The sequence below is a fragment of the Euprymna scolopes genome, chromosome 23, assembly GCF_053919585.1.
Source record: "Euprymna scolopes isolate OS-2025 chromosome 23, ASM5391958v1, whole genome shotgun sequence".
Lineage (NCBI taxonomy): Eukaryota > Metazoa > Mollusca > Cephalopoda > Sepiida > Sepiolidae > Euprymna > Euprymna scolopes.
Window position 1 is genome coordinate 107087761 of NC_136504.1, and position 21470 is coordinate 107109230.

Below are 21470 nucleotides of genomic sequence, written 5' to 3' on the forward strand. Positions count from 1 at the left end.
TAATAATGATGATGATAATAATGATGATGATAATGATAATAATAATGATGATAATAATGATGATAATAATAATGATGATAATAATGATGATGATAATAATGATGATGATAATAATGATGATGATAATAATGATGATAATAATAATGATGATGATAATAATAATGATGATAATAATGATGATGATAATAATGATGATAATAATAATGATGATAATAATGATGATGATAATAATGATGATAATAATGATGACGATAATGATGATGATAATAATGATGATGATAATAATGATGATAATAATAATGATGATAATAATGATGATGATAATAATAATGATGATAATAATGATGATGATAATAATGATAATAATGATGATAATAATAATGATGATGATAATAATAATGATGATAATAATAATAATGATGATAATGATGATAATAATGATGATAATGATGATAATAATGATGATAATGATGATAATAATGATGATAATAATGATGATAATAATAATGATGATAATGATGATGATAATGATGATAATAATGATGATAATAATGATGATGATGATGATAATAATGATGATAATAATAATGATGATGATAATAATGATGATAATAATAATGATGATAATAATAATGATGATAATAATGATGATGATAATAATGATGATAATAATAATGATGATGATAATAATGATGATAATAATGATGATAATAATAATGATGATAATAATGATAATGATAATAATGATAATGATGATAATAATAATGATGATAATAATGATGATAATAATAATGATGATAATAATGATGATGATAATAATAATGATGATAATAATGATGATGATAATAATGATGATAATGATGATAATAATAATGATGATGATAATAATAATAATGATGATGATAATAATGATGATGATAATAATGATGATAATAATAATGATAATAATGATGATGATAATAATAATGATAATAATAATGATGATAATAATGATGATGATAATAATGATGATAATAATAATGATGATAATGATGATGATAATAATGATGATAATAATAATGATGATAATAATAATGATGATAATAACAATAATGATGATAATAATGATGATGATAATGATGATAATAATAATGATGATGATAATAATAATGATGATAATAATGATGATGATAATAATGATGATAATAATAATGATGATAATAATGATGATGATAATAATGATGATAATAATGATGACGATAATGATGATGATAATAATGATGATGATAATAATGATGATAATAATAATGATGATAATAATGATGATGATAATAATAATGATGATAATAATGATGATGATAATAATGATAATAATGATGATAATAATAATGATGATGATAATAATAATGATGATAATAATGATGATAATAATGATGATAATGATGATAATAATGATGATAATGATGATAATAATGATGATAATAATGATGATAATAATAATGATGATAATGATGATGATAATGATGATAATAATGATGATAATAATGATGATGATGATGATAATAATGATGATAATAATAATGATGATGATAATAATGATGATAATAATAATGATGATAATAATAATGATGATAATAATGATGATGATAATAATGATGATAATAATAATGATGATGATAATAATGATGATAATAATGATGATAATAATAATGATGATAATAATGATAATGATAATAATGATAATGATGATAATAATAATGATGATAATAATGATGATAATAATAATGATGATAATAATGATGATGATAATAATAATGATGATAATAATGATGATGATAATAATGATGATAATGATGATAATAATAATGATGATGATAATAATAATAATGATGATGATAATAATGATGATGATAATAATGATGATAATAATAATGATAATAATGATGATGATAATAATAATGATAATAATAATGATGATAATAATGATGATGATAATAATGATGATAATAATAATGATGATAATGATGATGATAATAATGATGATAATAATAATGATGATAATAATAATGATGATAATAACAATAATGATGATAATAATGATGATGATAATGATGATAATAATAATGATGATGATAATGATGATAATAATAATGATGATAATAATAATGATGATAATAATAATGATGATAATAATAATGATGATTGGTTGGCTGTTTTTGTTTTATGGCATATCAACCCTTTTCGGGTTATTTGATGCCCAATCCAACTTTCAAGTCGGTTTCTATTTAACCCATAGTTGGGACCCCAACAGGTACTACCACTCCAGGTCAAAGAAAACCTTAGGAAAAATGGCAAACTGGAGAACCCCAGGGCACGACGGGAAACATGCTGGTTCAAAAAATTCACAACCTTACACGAAAGGCTAGCCCAAAATCTGAGAAGATGTATACAGGAAGCAAGCATACCAGACTGGATGACAAAAGGTAGAACCACACTGCTACAGAAAGACACGGAGAAAGGAACCGTCCCTAGCAACTATAGGCCAATCACGTGCTTACCAACTATGAGGAAGATACTGACAGCACAACTGAGGGAACAAATCTACCACTCCCTGAATAACCGTGGACTCATCCCCGAGGAGCAGAAAGGATGCCAAAAAGGAAAAAGAGGAACACATGACCTGTTATATATAGATCAAAAGATCCTAAAGGAGATAAAAAGGAGGAGAAAGAATTTAGTCATGGCATGGATCGACTATAAAAAAGCATACGGCAGGATCCCTCAAGCATGGATAATATAATGCCTAAAAATGTATAAAATACCAAGCAGGATCACCAACGTAATAGAAAATGCAATGAAACATGGAGACTGGAATTGGCAGCTGATGGACAACACATAACAGAAATTAACATACAAAGAGGCATCTTTCAAGGAGACTCACTATCACCACTACTGTTCATCATAGCCATGATGCCCTTGAACAGTATTCTGAGAAAGTGCCAAGCCGGATACAAGTTCTCCAATACAGAGGAAAAAAATGAACCACCTGATTTACATGGACGATCTGAAACTTTTTGCAAGGACCGAAAAGGAGCTAGAGACACTAATTAACACTACCAGGATCTTCAACCAAGATATTCAAATGGAATTTGGAATGGAAAAGTGCGCACAACTAGTTATAAGAAAGAGAAAACTGGAAACGACAGAAGGCATGGAACTACCCAACCAAACAGAAATGAGGGCACTGGGAGAACAAGACGACTATAAATACTTGGGAATTCTGGAAGTGGACACCATCAGAGCAACAGAGATGAAAGAGAAAATTGGAAAGGAATACCTCAGGAGAACAAGAAAACTCCTGGAAACGAAATTATATAGCAGAAACCTAATAAAGGTATAAATACATGGTGAAAACAGAAATAATGCGATTGTGATGGTGTTGTTCCTAGGATGCAATGTAGCATTTTATTAAAACGACTAAATGTTTCTAAAATTTCGTTCTAAAGTTACATAATAGAGTGGCTAATAATCTAGAAATAATAAATTTGTATTTGATATCTGTTGTTGCAAACCTACAGTACTTTAATCCAGAGGGGAATTTCTGCAATCTAAATATTATGTATGGAGATAAATTGATTTTTTTTTGTAAAATTTTCGGATAATAAGGAAATTGGACAATTGTTCTTTTTTTTCTTTTTTCTTCTTCTTCTTTTTATATGCCGTTAAATCTTAAATTATTATCAAGTGTTTCAAGCAGTGAATTTCTTCTTTTTTTTTTACACACATGCGTTCGACAGAAGCCAAAAAATGTAATCGGATACATAGACATTATTTTGACAACTACAAGCACCTCAAATCATGCCAGGACTTATCACCACCATGGCGTATAAAAAATAAAAAAAATAGTTCTTAAGTCTTTAGTCTTTTTTTTTTTACCCCCCTCGGAAGTAAAGTCCGTTCTTGTGTTGTTATCGTGATCGCGCGGGATCGAAATGAATAGCATTAAATATTAATTCGTTACGAACTGTTAAAACGTAGATATGCAAATTAGCAATTTAACTAGTATCAGCATAAAACGTTTTAAGTCTTTTTTTCCTGGGATTTATTTTGCTTCTTTTTCTGTCTCGACAGAAAAATATGTCTGACATGTATTAAGTTTCCGAGATAAAAGATAAGCGGGCAGAAATATAAGCAAACACAGAACATTAATAAGTTTTTTTAGTTTACGTAAACTGATCTTCCTTTTTGACTTGTTCATCTATTTATATCCCTCTTTGTTTGATTGGAAACTAGCAAGACTACCCGGCTTTGTCCGTTTGCTTTGTGAAATAAAAAAGAAATAAATTCAGTGTGGTTAAATGACCAAGTGTTAACTATTCTACACTTGCCCTGATGGATTGTTAACTATGCTGCACTTCCAACTAACAATTTCCGGAATTAAATTCAACACACTGCTGTCAAAAGTTCCTACTCCAAATTTAACATACTACTGTCACAACTTGCTACTCCAAATGGAGTGAGTTTCTGAAAAATCAGGCTTTTTATTTAAACTGGAAGCATCTCATTTGCATATGAGGCGACAAAATCACAAGCATATGTTTTTTTTTCTTCATTCTTTTTGTCTGCACCAGACACTACAGGTTGCACAAGATCTCCAGCTATGGTATAGCTAGAAATGTCTTCTCAATTATTGAATCATTTCTCTCAGATAGGTTCATAAGAGTAGTAGTTGATGGGCAAAAATCAGAAGCTCACAGTATTAATGCTAGAGTCCCTCAGGGGTCAATCCTGGGCCCAACTCTTTTCCTGATCTAAGTTAATGATCTTCCAAATCACATCCTTACATCATTTGTAGACATTTTTGCTGATGACCCTGCCATCTATGGTAGCACATATAAGACAGTAAACGACCAAGTTCTCTCCGATTCTCTTTTCTCTGATCTTGATCACGTTGAAAAATGGGGGAAGGAGTGGCTAGTTACTTTCAATGCATCTAAAACCAAGCTTCTATCTTTACATCATCAACGCTCTGATCCCTATCTGGCATCAATTGAAATGGATGACTCATCTTGGGGAGATTCCATGTTTTGACAAGCTTCTGGGTTTGACCTTTACTCCTGATCTGAAATGGAACACGTACATCAAGTCTGTTGCCTAGGTCGCTGGGAAAATGGTGGGATCCTTCTAACGCTCCATAAGATATCTCACTACTAATGCAATTCTCTATCTATACAAAAGCCAAGTACGGCCAAGGATGGAGTACTGTTGCCACATCTGGGCAGGAGCTGCTAAAAACAGCCTATCATGCCTTGACAGAGTACAAAATAGACTTTGTGGTTTAGTGGGGGATGCCCTTTTCTCTTCCCTGCAACCTCTCCCACAGAAGAGACGTTGCGAGCCTGTCTGTTTTATCGTTATTTCCATGGCAGGTGCTCGTCTAAGCTCCAATCCCTATACTATTTATTATATACATATGCATATATATATATACACACTATTCATTATATATATATATATATATATATATATATACCCTATTTATTATATATATATACTATTTATTATATATACACTATTTATTATATATATATATATATATATATATATATAAACTATTATATATATATATATAAACTATTATATATATATATAAACTATTATATATATATAAACTATTATATATATATATACACACTATTATATATATATATATATATACACTATTATATATATATATACACTATTATATATATATACACTATTATATATATATATACACACTATTATATATATATACACTATTATATATATATACACTATTATATATATATACACTATTATATATATATATACACTATTATATATATATACACTATTATATATATATACACACTATTATATATATATATACACACTATTATATATATATACACTATTATATATATATATACACTATTATATATATATATACACTATTATATATATATACACTATTATATATATATACACACTATTATATATATATACACACTATTATATATATATACACACTATTATATATATATACACTACTATATATATATATACACTACTATATATATATACACTACTATATATATATACACTACTATATATATATACACTACTATATATATATACACTACTATATATATATATATATATATATACACTACTATATATATATATATATATATATATACACACTATTTATTATATATATATATATACACACACACTATTTATTATATATATATATATATACACACTATTATATATACATATACACTATTATATATACATATACACTATTATATATACATATACACTATTATATATACATATATACTATTATATATACATATATACTATTATATATATATATACACACACTATTTATTATATATATATACACACTATTTATTTTATATATATATATACACACACACTATTTATTATATATATATATATCTACACTATTTATTTTATATATATATATATATACACTATTTATTTATTATATATATACACTATTTATTTATTATATATATACACTATTTATTTATTATATATATACACTATTTATTTATTATATATATATACACTATTTATTTATTATATATATATACACTATTTATTTATTATATATATATACACTATTTATTTATTATATATATACACTATTTATTTATTATATATATACACTATTTATTTATTATATATATACACTATTTATTTTATATATATATATACACTATTTATTTATTATATATATACACTATTTATTATATATACACTATTTATTTATTATATATATATATACTATTTATTTATTATATATATACACTATTTATTTATTATATATATATATATATACTATTTATTTATTATATATATACTATTTATTTATTATATATATACTATTTATTTATTATATATATACTATTTATTTATTATATATATACTATTTATTTATTATATATATATACTATTTATTTATTATATATATACTATTTATTTATTATATATATATATATATACTATTTATTTATTATATATATATACTATTTATTTATTATATATATATACTATTTATTTATTATATATATATATATATATATATACTATTTATTTATTATATATATATATATATATTTTTTTTACACAGTGATCACCACTTATCAAGGCCCGGAAGCCACTCAGGGATAAGGGTTATTGCAAGTACATCACGTTAGTGAGGAGATTTTTTGAAGTGTTTAATTAGGGGGGGCGGTTCATTAGGAATTTGTTAACATTAGACTTGAAGACATCCAAGTTGTAGTCCGGAGGGAAGCAGGCAGACGGAACAGAGTTCCACAGGCGTGCAGTTCTAAGAAAGAAGCTTTACTCATGGAATCCGCGTTTTGATTTAGGAACAGATATAGAGTGGGGTGAAATTTTTCACAGTGGATTCAGCTAGACGGGTGTTTTTCGTGAAAGATTGGCGAGGGGGGACCAGGGATTGGAGTTCAGACGAGCACCTGCCATGAAAATAACGATAAAACAAGGATAGGCTCGAAACGTCTCTTCTGTGGGAGAGAGGTTGCAGGGTAGAGAAAAGGGCATCCCCCACTAAACCACGAAGTCTATTTTGTACTCTGTCAAGGCATGATAGGCTGTTTTTTGCAGCTCCTGCCCAGATATGGCAACAGTATTCCATCCTTGGCCGTACTTGGCTTTTATATAGATAGAGAATTGCATCAGTAGTGAGATATCTTCTGGAGCGGTAGAAAGATCCCACCATCTTTTCTGCGACCTTGGCAACAGACTTGATGTACGTGTTCCATTTCAGATCAGGAGTAAAGGTCAAACCCAGAAGCTTGTCAAAACACGGGGCCTCACCCAGACGAGAGCCATCCATCGCAATTGATGCCAGCTGGGGATCAGAGCGTTGATGATGTAAGGATAGGAGTTTGGTTTTAGATGCATTAAAGGTAACTAGCCACATCTTCCCCCACTGAACCACGCGCTCGAGATCAGAGGAGAGAGAATCCAATCCAAGAGAACTTCGTCATTTACAGTCTTTGATGTGTTGCCGTAGATGGTCGTGTCATCAGCATAGATGTCAACGAATGATTTAAGTATGTGTTTAGGGAGGTCATTGATGTAGATCAGGAAGAGAGTTGACATTTATTATATATATATATACTATTTATTTATTATATATATATATATATACTATTTATTTATTATATATATATATACTATTTATTTATTATATATATATATACTATTTATTTATTATATATATATATATACTATTTATTTATTATATATATATATACTATTTATTTATTATATATATATATATACTATTTATTTATTATATATATATATATACTATTTATTTATTATATATATATATATACTATTTATTTATTATATATATATATACTATTTATTTATTATATATATATATATATACTATTTATTTATTATATATATATATATACTATTTATTTATTATATATATATATACTATTTATTTATTATATATATATATATACTATTTATTTATATATATATATACTATTTATTTATTATATATATATATATATATACTATTTATTTATTATATATATATACTATTTATTTATTTATTATATATATATATATATACTATTTATTTATTATATATATATACACTATTTATTTATTATATATATATATACTATTTATTTATTTATTATATATATATATATACTATTTATTTATTATATATATATACACTATTTATTTATTATATATATATATACTATTTATTTATTATATATATATATATACTATTTATTTATTATATATATATATATACTATTTATTTATTATATATATATATATATATACTATTTATTTATTATATATATATATATATATACTATTTATTTATTATATATATATATATACTATTTATTTATTATATATATATAAAATTAACAATTGACTGTTATTCGGGCGGTCGGGTTTTGATCCTGACTTGAGGCAGTTGCCTGTCTAGCCACACTGATAAGCTGTGAAACAGCGAAACAGTACTCTATGTGGATGACTATAATGCTCCCTATCTTGGGTTGAGCTTATCGGGAAGGGATATACAAACTGCCATTAGTGTATCAAGTGACGCTCTTTGTGTAAACAAATCGAGCGGAGGCATTTGGATGCTGTAAAAACATTGTTTATTCATTACCCACTCAGCATCAGCCATATAGTGCAATGGTGAGAAGCCTTGACTGTCATTTGGGTAGTCGGGTTTCGATCCTGGCTTCAGGCAGTTGCCTTTATAGCCGCACTGATGAGCTTTGAAACAATGAACCAGTACTGTACGCGGATAATATATATATATATATATATATATATATATACTACTAGTGGCATAAAATACGCTTAAATATGATATTTTAATTTGTCCAGATTCCGTATATATTATTATAGAGTCGTGATTTCAAAAGTAAAAAAAAAAGTATTTGGTGCTGTCTGCTAGAATTGAAACCGAAACTGTAGCATTCAAAGCTGGTCACCTTACCACTGTACCAACGCGACTCGCATATGAACTGATTAAAAGTTAAAGATAAACTTAGATGAATGTACAAAATGTATAACGATTTTTTCAATTCTAACCCATTTTTGACCCCTTAAAAACTATTTAAACCAGCTAAAGACCCATAAAAGAACGGTCCATAAAAAATCCAATCATTTAAGGCCCCTACCACTGCCGTGCAACTTTTATTTTCAGAGGAGATAGAGTTTGAAAATATGGAGACAGACAGACATATATCCTTTTATATATTAGATTATATAAAAGTAACTGTGTGTGTGAGTTTTTTCCTTATGGACTCCTAAACGGCTAGGTCGATTTTTAAAAAATTTCATGCAAATGTACTTTATGTATTTGGTAGTGTTCTTAGATCGGTTTTGTATCAGAATGCCTTCGATAAGTATAGATAGTGGATGAAAAAGTCCTATATAGGAACAGGTGATTTTGACCAAAGTCAACACCTTATACAACTTAACATTACAAGTTCATTTGAGAAGTTTTATTACCGCAGAAAGACCCAGCACATAAAATCAAGAATAGGTTCTTTGATATGGCAGGGGTGCATTTGAAATGAACGTTTCTTTTTAGAGAACAACTGAACAAGGATACTTGACTAAATGTTAAAATATTACCACCGCACAAGCAAAAAGGCAAGGCATATAAAATCAACAGTAGGTTCTTTGATATGACAGGGACACATTCGAAATGAAGGTTTCTGTTTAGAGCATGATATTTGACTTTTGCATTTTAAACTTTAATTCAAGCTATTATATATATAAAAATAATTTTATAAAATCAACAGTAGATTCTTTACAGTGCATTATATATATATATATATATATATATATATATAAATAATTTTATAAAAACAACAGTAGGTTCTTTACAGTGCATTATATATATATATATATATATATATATATAAAAATAATTTTATGAAATCAACAGTAGATTCTTTACAGTGCATTATATATATATATATATATATATATATATATAAATAATTTTATAAAAACAACAGTAGGTTCTTTACAGTGCATTATATATATATATATAATTTTATAAAATCAACAGTAGGTTCTTTACAGTGCATTATATATATATATATATATATATATATATATATATATATATATAAATAATTTTATAAAAACAACAGTAGGTTCTTTACAGTGCATTATATATATATATATAATTTTATAAAATCAACAGTAGGTTCTTTACAGTGCATTATATATATATATATATATATATATATATATATATATAAATAATTTTATAAAAACAACAGTAGGTTCTTTACAGTGCATTATATATATAAAAATAATTTTATAAAATCAACAGTAGATTCTTTACAGTGCATTATATATATATATATATATATATATATATATATATATATAAATAATTTTATAAAAACAACAGTAGGTTCTTTACAGTGCATTATATATATATATATAATTTTATAAAATCAACAGTAGGTTCTTTACAGTGCATTATATATATATATATATATATATATATATAAATAATTTTATAAAAACAACAGTAGGTTCTTTACAGTGCATTATATATATAAAAATAATTTTATAAAATCAACAGTAGATTCTTTACAGTGCATTATATATATATATATATATATATATATAAATAATTTTATAAAAACAACAGTAGGTTCTTTACAGTGCATTATATATATATATATAATTTTATAAAATCAACAGTAGGTTCTCCGTGCGAAGAGTAGCCATCTACAAAATCAATTGATTTGATTGAAAAATGGACGATTTCACCAATTTTAATAATAAAAATATGGGAGGGATAAACATTTGTAGGTCATCATTCAATCCCGGGCATTGTCTAATCTCCTTGCATTTTGAGTTTGACGGAAGAATAGTTTTCTTTGTTTGATATTTTATGTCCGTTTGTAAACAAAACACAGAAAATTAATTTCCTTTCTGTTTCGCACTTATTGGATGAGTAACAGTAAGTAATTGACATATCTACTTAACTTCCACTTAAAAATAACTTTCTTACCTACTTCTTGGAAATATTATTTACGTTCATAGTTTATTTGAAAGCAAAAAATCGGCATATTCTGCTTCTGACCTGTATTACGTTTCTAATTTTTTTTTATTATGTTTCTAATTTTTTTTATCACGTCTCTAAAATTTTGTATTACGTTTCTAAATTTTTTTCTTATGTTTCTAAATTTTTTCTTATGTTTCTAATATTTTTATTATGTTTCTAATATTACGTTTTTAATTGTTTATTATGTATCTAAAATAGTGTAATACGTTTCTAAATCTTTTCATAAAGTTTCTAAATATTTTTCTATTGCGTTTCTAATTATTTTTACTACGTTTCTATCTTTTTTATTACGTTTCTAAGTTTTTTTTATTACGTATCGAATTTTGTTTTCTAAATTATTAAAATACGTTTCTAATTTTTTATTGCGTTTCTAAATTTTTTTAACAAGTTTCTATTTTTTATTACGTTTCTAAATTTTTGTTATTACGTTTTTAAATTTTTATCATGTTTCTTCTTTTTCTATTACGTTTCTAAATTTTTATACGTTTATTAATTTTTTAATTATATTTCTTTTTTTTATATTTCTAAATTTTTTTATTATGTTTCCAAATTTTTTATTATGTTTAATTTTTTTAATGTTTCTAATTCTTTTATTAGGTTTCTAAATTATTTTTTATTAGGTTTCTAAATTTTTTTAAATTTTTAGATGAAGCTTGACAGTTCATTGGATTCTTTGGACTACTATTCTCATCTTGAATGTTATTTTCAAAACTGAATTTTACCAAGTACTTTATCTACTATGCCAAGGGTTCTTACGAACTGTAATTCACAATTGTATTTTGGGTGTTACCCGAATTGACTCGTGGTGTAGTGTATAAAGTACTTAGTAAAATTACGCTCTTCTGTAGGTTAGCCGTTCAATTCTCAGTGTGCATGACATTACTTAAGACCTCTACGCAATCATGGCTGATGGAACAGAGCATCTTACCCTCATGGATTAAATAAAGGGTTCTGCTTGAAATTCCGTGCAGATTCCCGAGTTTGACAAGATACATCTTAAAAAGGTCGGAGGTTACATGAGAAGAAGGATAAGTTCAATAAACAACACAGAATCCAAATTACAAATTGTATTTAAAAAAAACACCTGCCAGATCACAAAGGTATTAACCTGCGAGTCAAAAAACACGGCTCCACTTACTACTTGTGTAAAGTTTGGTTAAGTAGCTTAGTAACTGCTTATTAGTTAAACAAAACTTTTCTTTCTTTTCACATATGTCAATGTAATATTAGTTTTCTCAACTCAAGAACATGATCCGCTCCTTTTATTCCTCATTTTTTTTTATTGGCTTAACTCCAGTTTTTCTTTATTGCCTTCATTTCAACAAACAATCCATATATTCAGTGCATCAAATTACAATGTGTGTTTTATGCAATGAATTTTACATTGGTAGCACAGTTATGCCATTGCACATACGCATAAAAGAACACTCTACAACCAAGGCGTCCTCATTCCATAAACACCTGTCTAACAATCACAACCCCACCGAAGGCATCTGAATAAAAAAAATACTAACCACAGAAAGAGACCAATCTAATCTGAGAGTAAAAAAAAAATACTGCTAATAAAAAAATTCAATCCTAAAATAAGCAACAAACTTGCAGCTTCCTTATATAATATATATAGCCACACAAACACCTACAACACTATTAACATGCATTCATTACATATAATAACAAAATCATTTATCAGACACTACGGGTATTTGGTGCTCATAGATGCTGAAATAGCAGTGGGCACACAAAATTACATTAGACATCTGTACAAGACAACTACACAGAATACTAAACCCTTTCAATGTAAGATAATTAATATGTATAACCTAAATTAACTAATACATAACAATATGCATTTAAAATGCATTCGATGAAAGTGAGCACTCTCTCCCCATCATTTTCAGAATTTAATTACTTCCATGTATAGGAAGTCCCAGATAACAAAATGACATGAGTGTTATAATGGATACCTATGCAGACTATGAGATTGGTTAAACAAAATCTAAACATAGATTCCATGAACAAAACTTCTTTCTTAGAACTCTCTTCCGTTTCCCTGCTGACTACAATATGGTCGTCTTCAAGTCCAATGTAAAGAAGTTCTTGATGAACCGTTCCCCTTAAGTAATCCAATTTACCAAATTTCCACTACTAATGATTACTACGATATTGTCCCATTGATTACTGTACACTCACTACCCCTTGTCCTCGAATAGCCACCAGGCCTTGATAAGTGGTGACTCCTTTGTGTTTATGTATATATATATATATATATATATATATATATATTATATACACACACAGAGTTGTGATGATTAATCAGAATTGGGTATCTGAAATATCAGAACTTTTAAGGGTATTGGAATCGAAAAACTGTGCGCATTTTCTGATGCCAAAAACGATTCCTTTAACTGTATTTTTTTATTTGATTTAAAACAATATATTCCACTGCTGCTAGTAATGATAAATAAGTATTTATTGATTTTAAACTGCAGATAACCACCTACACATTTGAGAAAATATCTGCACATTTAACGTGTCTCTATGGTAATCTGGGAAAAATAACTCTATAGTTAAATATTTTAGTGTTTATAACATAAGATTTTAGTTAAAAGTCTATTATTTATCTATTTTTGTACAGAACTTCAACCCTAAAAATTTGTCTGATTTTTTACAAAATATTTCGCAAATTTTTCTTAGACGCTTAGGAAATTCAGGAAGATTTTTTTTCGTAATAAATATATGGAACTCTTCTCAACTTTTAAATAAGAGTTCATTTTAAATTTGCATTGACGCTTGAAAATGTTTTCAAAAATTAAGAGAATTATTACAAAAGTTTCTAAAACCGAAAACTTCACGATCTAATTTAATATATAAAAGGCTATATGTCTGTCTATATGTCTGTCTGTGTCTCCATATTTTCAAACTATCTCTTCCGAAACTAAAGTCATAGAGCAGTGCCAAGTGTAATCTGGAAAAAATAACTCAATAGTTAAATATATAACATGGAGTAGGCTGCCATTAGATCAACTTAACCGCAGAAAATAATGTTGGGTTTTAACTACAGTCATGTTTTAATACTGTGAAGATTAAGAGCTTCATCCCTTGAACCGTGTGAGGAGTTGCCTCCCCTTGTCTGATTTGTGATGAGGGGTGCTTTAAGCAAGGGGTACCTTGGTGTTGATTGCTTGTATATAAAAACGCGTGTCTGACGGGTTTTTCCCACATGAATAAACAGACGTGTCGTTCTACATTTCTATGTGCAAGGCTAAGAAAATGTTAGGTGTTAATTTGTTTTCTTTTGACAACCGTTGATATAACTTCCACTATGAAGTCATTTAAGGACGAAAAGTATGTTGGCCTTATTTACTGCATAATTAACTAATGAAGGTTATAAATTAACCCACAAATAATACTGATGATAAAATAATCAGCCAATAAATAAATAAAAGCAATGAAACACTCATTTCATATACACACACCCAACATTTTGTAATTTCTAATTCCAAATAAAGAACAGAAATTGCATCATATCTTTTAAATTTTCTCATGGCTAAATGTTTTAAAAAGAAACTCACTTCATGTTATAAACGCTATACACTCTTTGAATACTAACAGCTATTTTTTTTCATTCTGAAAGAGAACAAAAACATCCGTTTCACATTACAAACACGGGAAGTACATTTTCAAATACTGTACTGGTATTTTATTTTCCTCAAATCAATCATTCTGAGGAAGTCTTGAAATAAAGACGAAACATTAATGAACATATAATTTGGTCCGTTCCTTTTTCATCTCTCCATCACGTCGGAATATTATTTCCATCACACATTATATATATATATATATATATATATATATATATATATAAAGAGAAAGAAAATTAAAACTGTAAGTTGAAATTTACAATCAAAATTTATTGCTCGAGTGAATACTCCAAAAAACAATTTACAAAGTCCTTATTCCGCGGAGTTTCAAAAAATGCTATTCTTGTTATTCTTCTCATCAGAGGACATAAAGAAATCAGCAAATTATATTTGTAGCAATGCTAGACTTTGCTAGTTAAGGCATTAAGTAAAACCGCAATTTATTGTAGTTATAAATTGACAAATTATATATACATATATATATATATATGCTGCCCGGTGCTGCCCAGGGAATTTTTCATTATTCACTCCCCCCCCCCATACATGATGTCATCTGCTATGACATAACATATATATGCTAACTTCAGTGTGAAGAAACAAATAGACAGGAATATGGATTTATTAATATATAATAAATAATAAAATTCTATATTCCAAATTTCAAAATGTTGACCATCTTACCATTTATTCCTTTAAGTGAGTTGACATGCACAGTTCTTGACAGCATCTATTTGAGAATTGTGCATAGCAATTTACTTAAAGGAATAAATGGTAAGATCGCCAACATCTTGAAATTTGGAATAAGGATTTTTGTCTTTTATATATATATATATATATATATATATATTATATTGAGTTTCATAAATTAAAGGATTGGTATAAATAAAAGGTGAAATATAATTGAAGAAACATTCCTCCCTCCCCACACACACACACACATTAATAAAAATAGAATGCGATTATATCTTTTTCATTCTTGAAGAAAGCTTACAAAAAACACTTACCACAGGTGCCGATATATCAGCCAGGTCTATTTTCTTCATATGTATGTCATGGGTGGGTAAGGAGGCCTCTGTGATTGACTTTGCTCTTTTGACGGGTGGAGGAGGAGGCCGTGAACGTCGATTGCCGGAAAACTTTCCTAAGAAACTCCGTCTGCTTTGGGCAGCCTTTGGCAGTTCAATCTTTTCAATCGGCCGTATTTCAGTAACGGAATCCTGTCGTCCGCTATCCTGAGATGAGGATGAAGGGGTAGCAGTTGCACTGCTTGTGTCACTTGAAGCGATATTCTTCTCCGTTCCTTCGCCGTCTGGCAAAGGAGGAGGTGGTTCAGGTGGTTTCGGTGCTGGAGTCTTTTTCAGGGTACCAGTTTTATTGTCCACTGCTTTGCTAAGTCTCTGTTCGAGTTCTTTAGCAAACATTGCATTTTTCTCACTAGATGGCGCTGCGCGAGTCATAGTTGGAGCATTTGGAGCAGGCATCTTCTTTGGACTTTTAACTCGTCTCCGCACAACCACATCTTCTACGTTATCAGATACGTTAGAACTATTCGACATTGAGTTTGACCGATGTACAGATTCACGTGACAGAGTTGACTTTCGAGATGATGGGTTACTGTCAAGAAGTTCCTCTCCCGAATCTTTCTGTCGCTCTTGGCTATCAAGTCGGTTGTCAAAAGCAGTCATCTCAGACGGTGGGCGGCTATCAAGTCCTTCGTTGCTTGTACTACTTGCAGTGGAGGCCACACTCACGGTACTCTTTGTGGGTGATGGAAACACTCTCACTCGGAACTGTCCGCTACTATTTTCATCAGAATTATAGCAGTCGGTGCTCAGTAGGTCAGACTTGTTATCGCACGTAATTGCTGGTATGTCCTTGGAGATTTCACTTCCTTTTCCAGAAGTGGGATTATCAAAGCTTTGTTCTGTGCTACTATCCGAGGAAGAGTCACGGCCTCGACGCAAAAAACTCCGAAACATACTTGCAAAACCTTTCTTCATTCGACCTTCATTGCTTTTACTTCTGTAGCTATCGGTGCCGTCCATCGATTCCCCTTCATCACTCAGGGTGGATTTACGAGACTGCTCTACACTTAAAGACTTTCTGGAACCAATGTCGATATTCTTAGCTGGAGACTTTGACGGTGACGCTGTGCACTCATGCATGGGAGACACAGGCGGTTGTGGAGCTTGACGCTTTCCTTTTGTCTTGTTAAAATCCAACGTTGCCGCCACGGAAGCCATTTTTGCTTCAAAGTCAACAGATTTCGCTTTGGAGAATCTCGCATCGCTCGCATCCACTTTCAACATTTCGTCACGGTCAAATTTCCGATTAAGACTGGTTCCTGCAAAACTTGATGACATTTCATCTCTACGACCGAGGGTGCCTTCCTTATTGATATGTTGCCGTTTTGCAGGGGCGGGAGGTTTCTGCCTTTTTAATGTATCTGATTCACCGATCTCCTGTTTATTGGAACAGTCTTCCAATCTGCCCTCGACAGATCGGGACATTATGTGTTGACGGTTTCTCTCTCGATCATCCTTGCTTCTTGCCACCGGGACTGGTTTTTCGTTAAATTCACTCATGCCTTTTTTAAGGGTTTGTGGCTTTGGTGCTGGTTTGGGGAGCAGTTCAATGCTTCTGTGAGGGGAGGAATGGTCTCCTTTCAGTCTACCAGTCTCTTCGGTCATACTTTGTGCCATAACATTTATCGAAGCACCATGCATTGGACCACAACTCTGGTACAAGGAAGAATTATCTGAACCCGACCGTACACGGAAATTCACTTCATTTTCTGGAGATTTATTTGGGTCCAGAAGGAATTCTATTGAGGGACGGGAAGACAGCTGCGTTTTTGGAGATCGGTGTCTTCGGGGGAAAGTCCCAAATTTTTTTGGCAATGGATCACAGTCCTTTAAACCTGTAAACCGATCGGCCTTCCATAAATACTCAAGCTCAACATCCTCAAATTCCTTGCTCGGCACACGTTTCAAACGGCCTTCAATTGGTGTCTCCACGCGGAGATTGTGGATATCCGAGTTCCACAACGTATTCTCCAACGCCAAGAGGGCAAACTGCTTCTCCTCCTCAGTGAGCTGGATTCCACCCGGCGAGGATGGGTCCTCCAGAGGTTCAGGGGTTTTTTCGTCAGGATACAAATAATCCACCCCGCCGTCGTAACCAATAATCTCTGGTTCAGAATCGGCAATCACAACTCTTTGATTTCGGTTTAGTTCTTTATCCCCGCTGGATTTTAAGGAACTTTTCAAGACTCTTGGCGCCTTTGTTTGCGGAGTCTTGGTTTTGGTGCCATTGTCCTTCTCAGGAGACTCGTCACATACCTCTGCTTCATTCTGCGGAGACTCACTCTGACTGTCCACTTCTAGGTCATCATAACCGGGTAGTGATTTGACACTAAGAAGCTTCACGCCTTCAGCCAATTCTTTTTCGTTAGCATTTTTGTCGTAGACAGTTGTGCTCCTGGAGACGGAGGAGGTTCTCAGGAGAGTTGAGTTTCTTTTTGCAGGGATTGGCACTGATCCTCTTCCAGCGGAATTCTTTGGGGGTGTTGTCGGATCACTGGTAAACTTGACGTGCTCGGATCGGGGACGCAAACAGTTTGCACACAGGTCTCTACGCCAGGCATTCTGTGAGAACTCTATGCATACATCTGACATCCTGTTTCATCATGAGCTGAAAAGATACAAAAGAAAAGACATTAAGGACATTGCCAATGCTGCTGCAAAAGAAGGTGGGATTCCTATACATGGCTAGAAAATCACTATACATCTTTAATGCCACAATTTGTCCATACATCTCAATTTCTTTGATTTTTTAATGACAGGAACGTGTTTAAAACCTAGAAAAAGAAAACGTTAAATTTTATATCAATAAAATAGATAGGAAAGAAAGAGAAAGTTCATTTGTAGTTAAATACAAACCCTTACTTTCCATAGCCAGTTAGGAAAGAGCCACAAACCAAATAAAAATGTCCAATTCATGACTTAGTTTAAAAGAAATAAAAACATGGTTCCAGTCAAAGGTAAAGAGTTGAAAATTATGAGGTGCCTTCGATAAGTTTCAAGACTTTTTGATACAGGCATTTAAAATTGTTGTAGACTTGAAAATTCACTATGTTATTGCTATACATCTTATGAGATGAATGACCAATTTTTATGATTTCAGATTCAAATGAACAGCTACAGCAGGAATTGGAATACACCCTACTAAAACCTGATCGTCACAGCTGAATTTCAAAAATGCAATCTGCACATAAGGACACTTTAAAAGAACAATATGCAATAAAATTCTGTTTTAAATTTGAAAAAAAAAATGCCGCAGAAACGTATGGAATGATTCAGACTGCTTTTGAACTATCTTGCATGAATCAAGCATCAGTTTTGGAGTGGCATAAGAGATTCAAGGAAAGCAGGGAGTCTGTGAGGGATGATGAGGTGTGGGAGGAGTAAGGAAGTCAGAACACCAGAGTTGATTGGACAAATAAAGAATTGCATGGATAAGGATCTATAGAGACAATAAGTACACAGTTTGATGTCAGTGTGGGAACTGTGAACACAATTATTTGTGAGGAACTGAAGATGCGGTAGATTTGCATGAAGTCTGTCGCAATTGTGTAATCCACAACTCCATCTTTGTCACAGACCAAGATGGGTATCAAGACAGTTCCTCACCCTCCTTATTGTCTAGACCTTGCTCTCTGTGACTTTTGGTTATTCCCTAAGCTCAAGGAAAACTTTGGAGGCTATCGTTATGTGACAATTGAGGAGATGAAAGAGGCTGTGATGAGGCTCATTGACATGTTCACACAAGAGGACTTCCCTGGGCCTTCCAGAAGTTGTTGGAACGGTACAACAAGTGCATTGCAGCTGGTGGAGATTACTTTGAAGGGACCAGAGTTTAAAGTATCAATAAAAGTGGTCATATGAAAAAAGTCTGGAAACTTATTGAACTTCGTACCACTAGTCCCTCACTGTATCAAAAGGAGAGCCTCAAAACCTAATATGTCCCACACTGTAGACCAATCTTCACCATCTGTCCCATCACTGCAATGTTGAATTCCTGTCCTTATTTTACAAACACTTTAATAGAATATGTTCTGATGAACTCTTAGTACTTGTTCCCCCTCAATGTAGACTTTGAAATTCCCTCCCTGTTTCCTGTTTCGCTGCCTGTACTAAACTGCAGAAGTTTAAACATGATGTGAACAAACATCTAGCTGCTGAACTCCCTGTTAGACTGATCCCATCTAGTAGCTTCCTACGTTTCAAGTGGCAATGTGCCTTGTCAGGGGTGAAAAAAAAAAGTAGAAATTAGTGTTTGGAATCATGGAAATTGGAACATTTTTCAGCATCAGATTCGGTATTGGAATCGGAAAAATTATTGCCTGTTTTCCTATGCCAAAAACAATTTTTTAATTATCTATTTTTTTTTGTTTGTTTTTGTTAAAATTTAATTTTCCATTGCTTGTACTATTGATAAAATGATAAATAGTTATTGATTTGAAATGATATTGATTTGAAATGATATTGATTTGAAATGATATTGATTTTAACTAAAATCTAGAGATCAACCAACACAAGTGTATTTTTACGGAATCGGAATCATATAAAAATTAGGAATCGTCCCAACACTAGTTTGCATCACAAGTTATTTATGAAAAATAAATTTTTTAAAAATCCATAGCTAAAAATTAAAATAATTTTTCAAAAACTCAGAATCGGTAATCGCATTGGAATCGGGAATTTAAAACAAAATTTGAAATTGCATTGGAATCAGGAATTTAAAACAGAATTGATAAATGTATCGGAATCAAGAATTTAAAGTAAAACGGTAATTGTATTGGAGCTGGGAAAAATATTAGAATTTTAGAATATTTCCATCAGTAGTAGAAATAATTATAGATTATTTGGTCGAATATTGTTAGCATATTCTCAGCAGGTTATGCAAACTGACGGAAGCTACTGAATGCTTTTTTTTTTTGCTTTTTTTTTTGTGTGTGTGTGAGAAAATGTTGACTTATAAACGTATTTTATCCGTATTCTTTTATCTTTAAACACTGCTTATATCCCGGAAAACAACTTTGACTATATATATATATATATTAAATGCATAAAATTCTGAATATGCATCTATCTCCAAAATATTAATTTTAA

At 30.0% G+C, this 21470-nt stretch overlaps 1 protein-coding gene across 3 annotated transcripts in view; it reads right to left on the reverse strand.

The window, feature by feature from the left end:
* Positions 1-21470, reverse strand: part of LOC145246126 (uncharacterized) — a 287143-nt gene that overhangs the window by 77240 nt on the left and 188433 nt on the right. For all 3 annotated transcript variants that reach the window (XM_080107976.1, XM_080107974.1, XM_080107975.1), the window contains exon 2: positions 16302-18990. In XM_080107976.1, coding sequence (XP_079964102.1) covers positions 16302-18974 — 2673 coding nt within the window. In that variant the 5' untranslated portion in view covers positions 18975-18990. The remainder of the gene's footprint in view (positions 1-16301; positions 18991-21470) is intronic.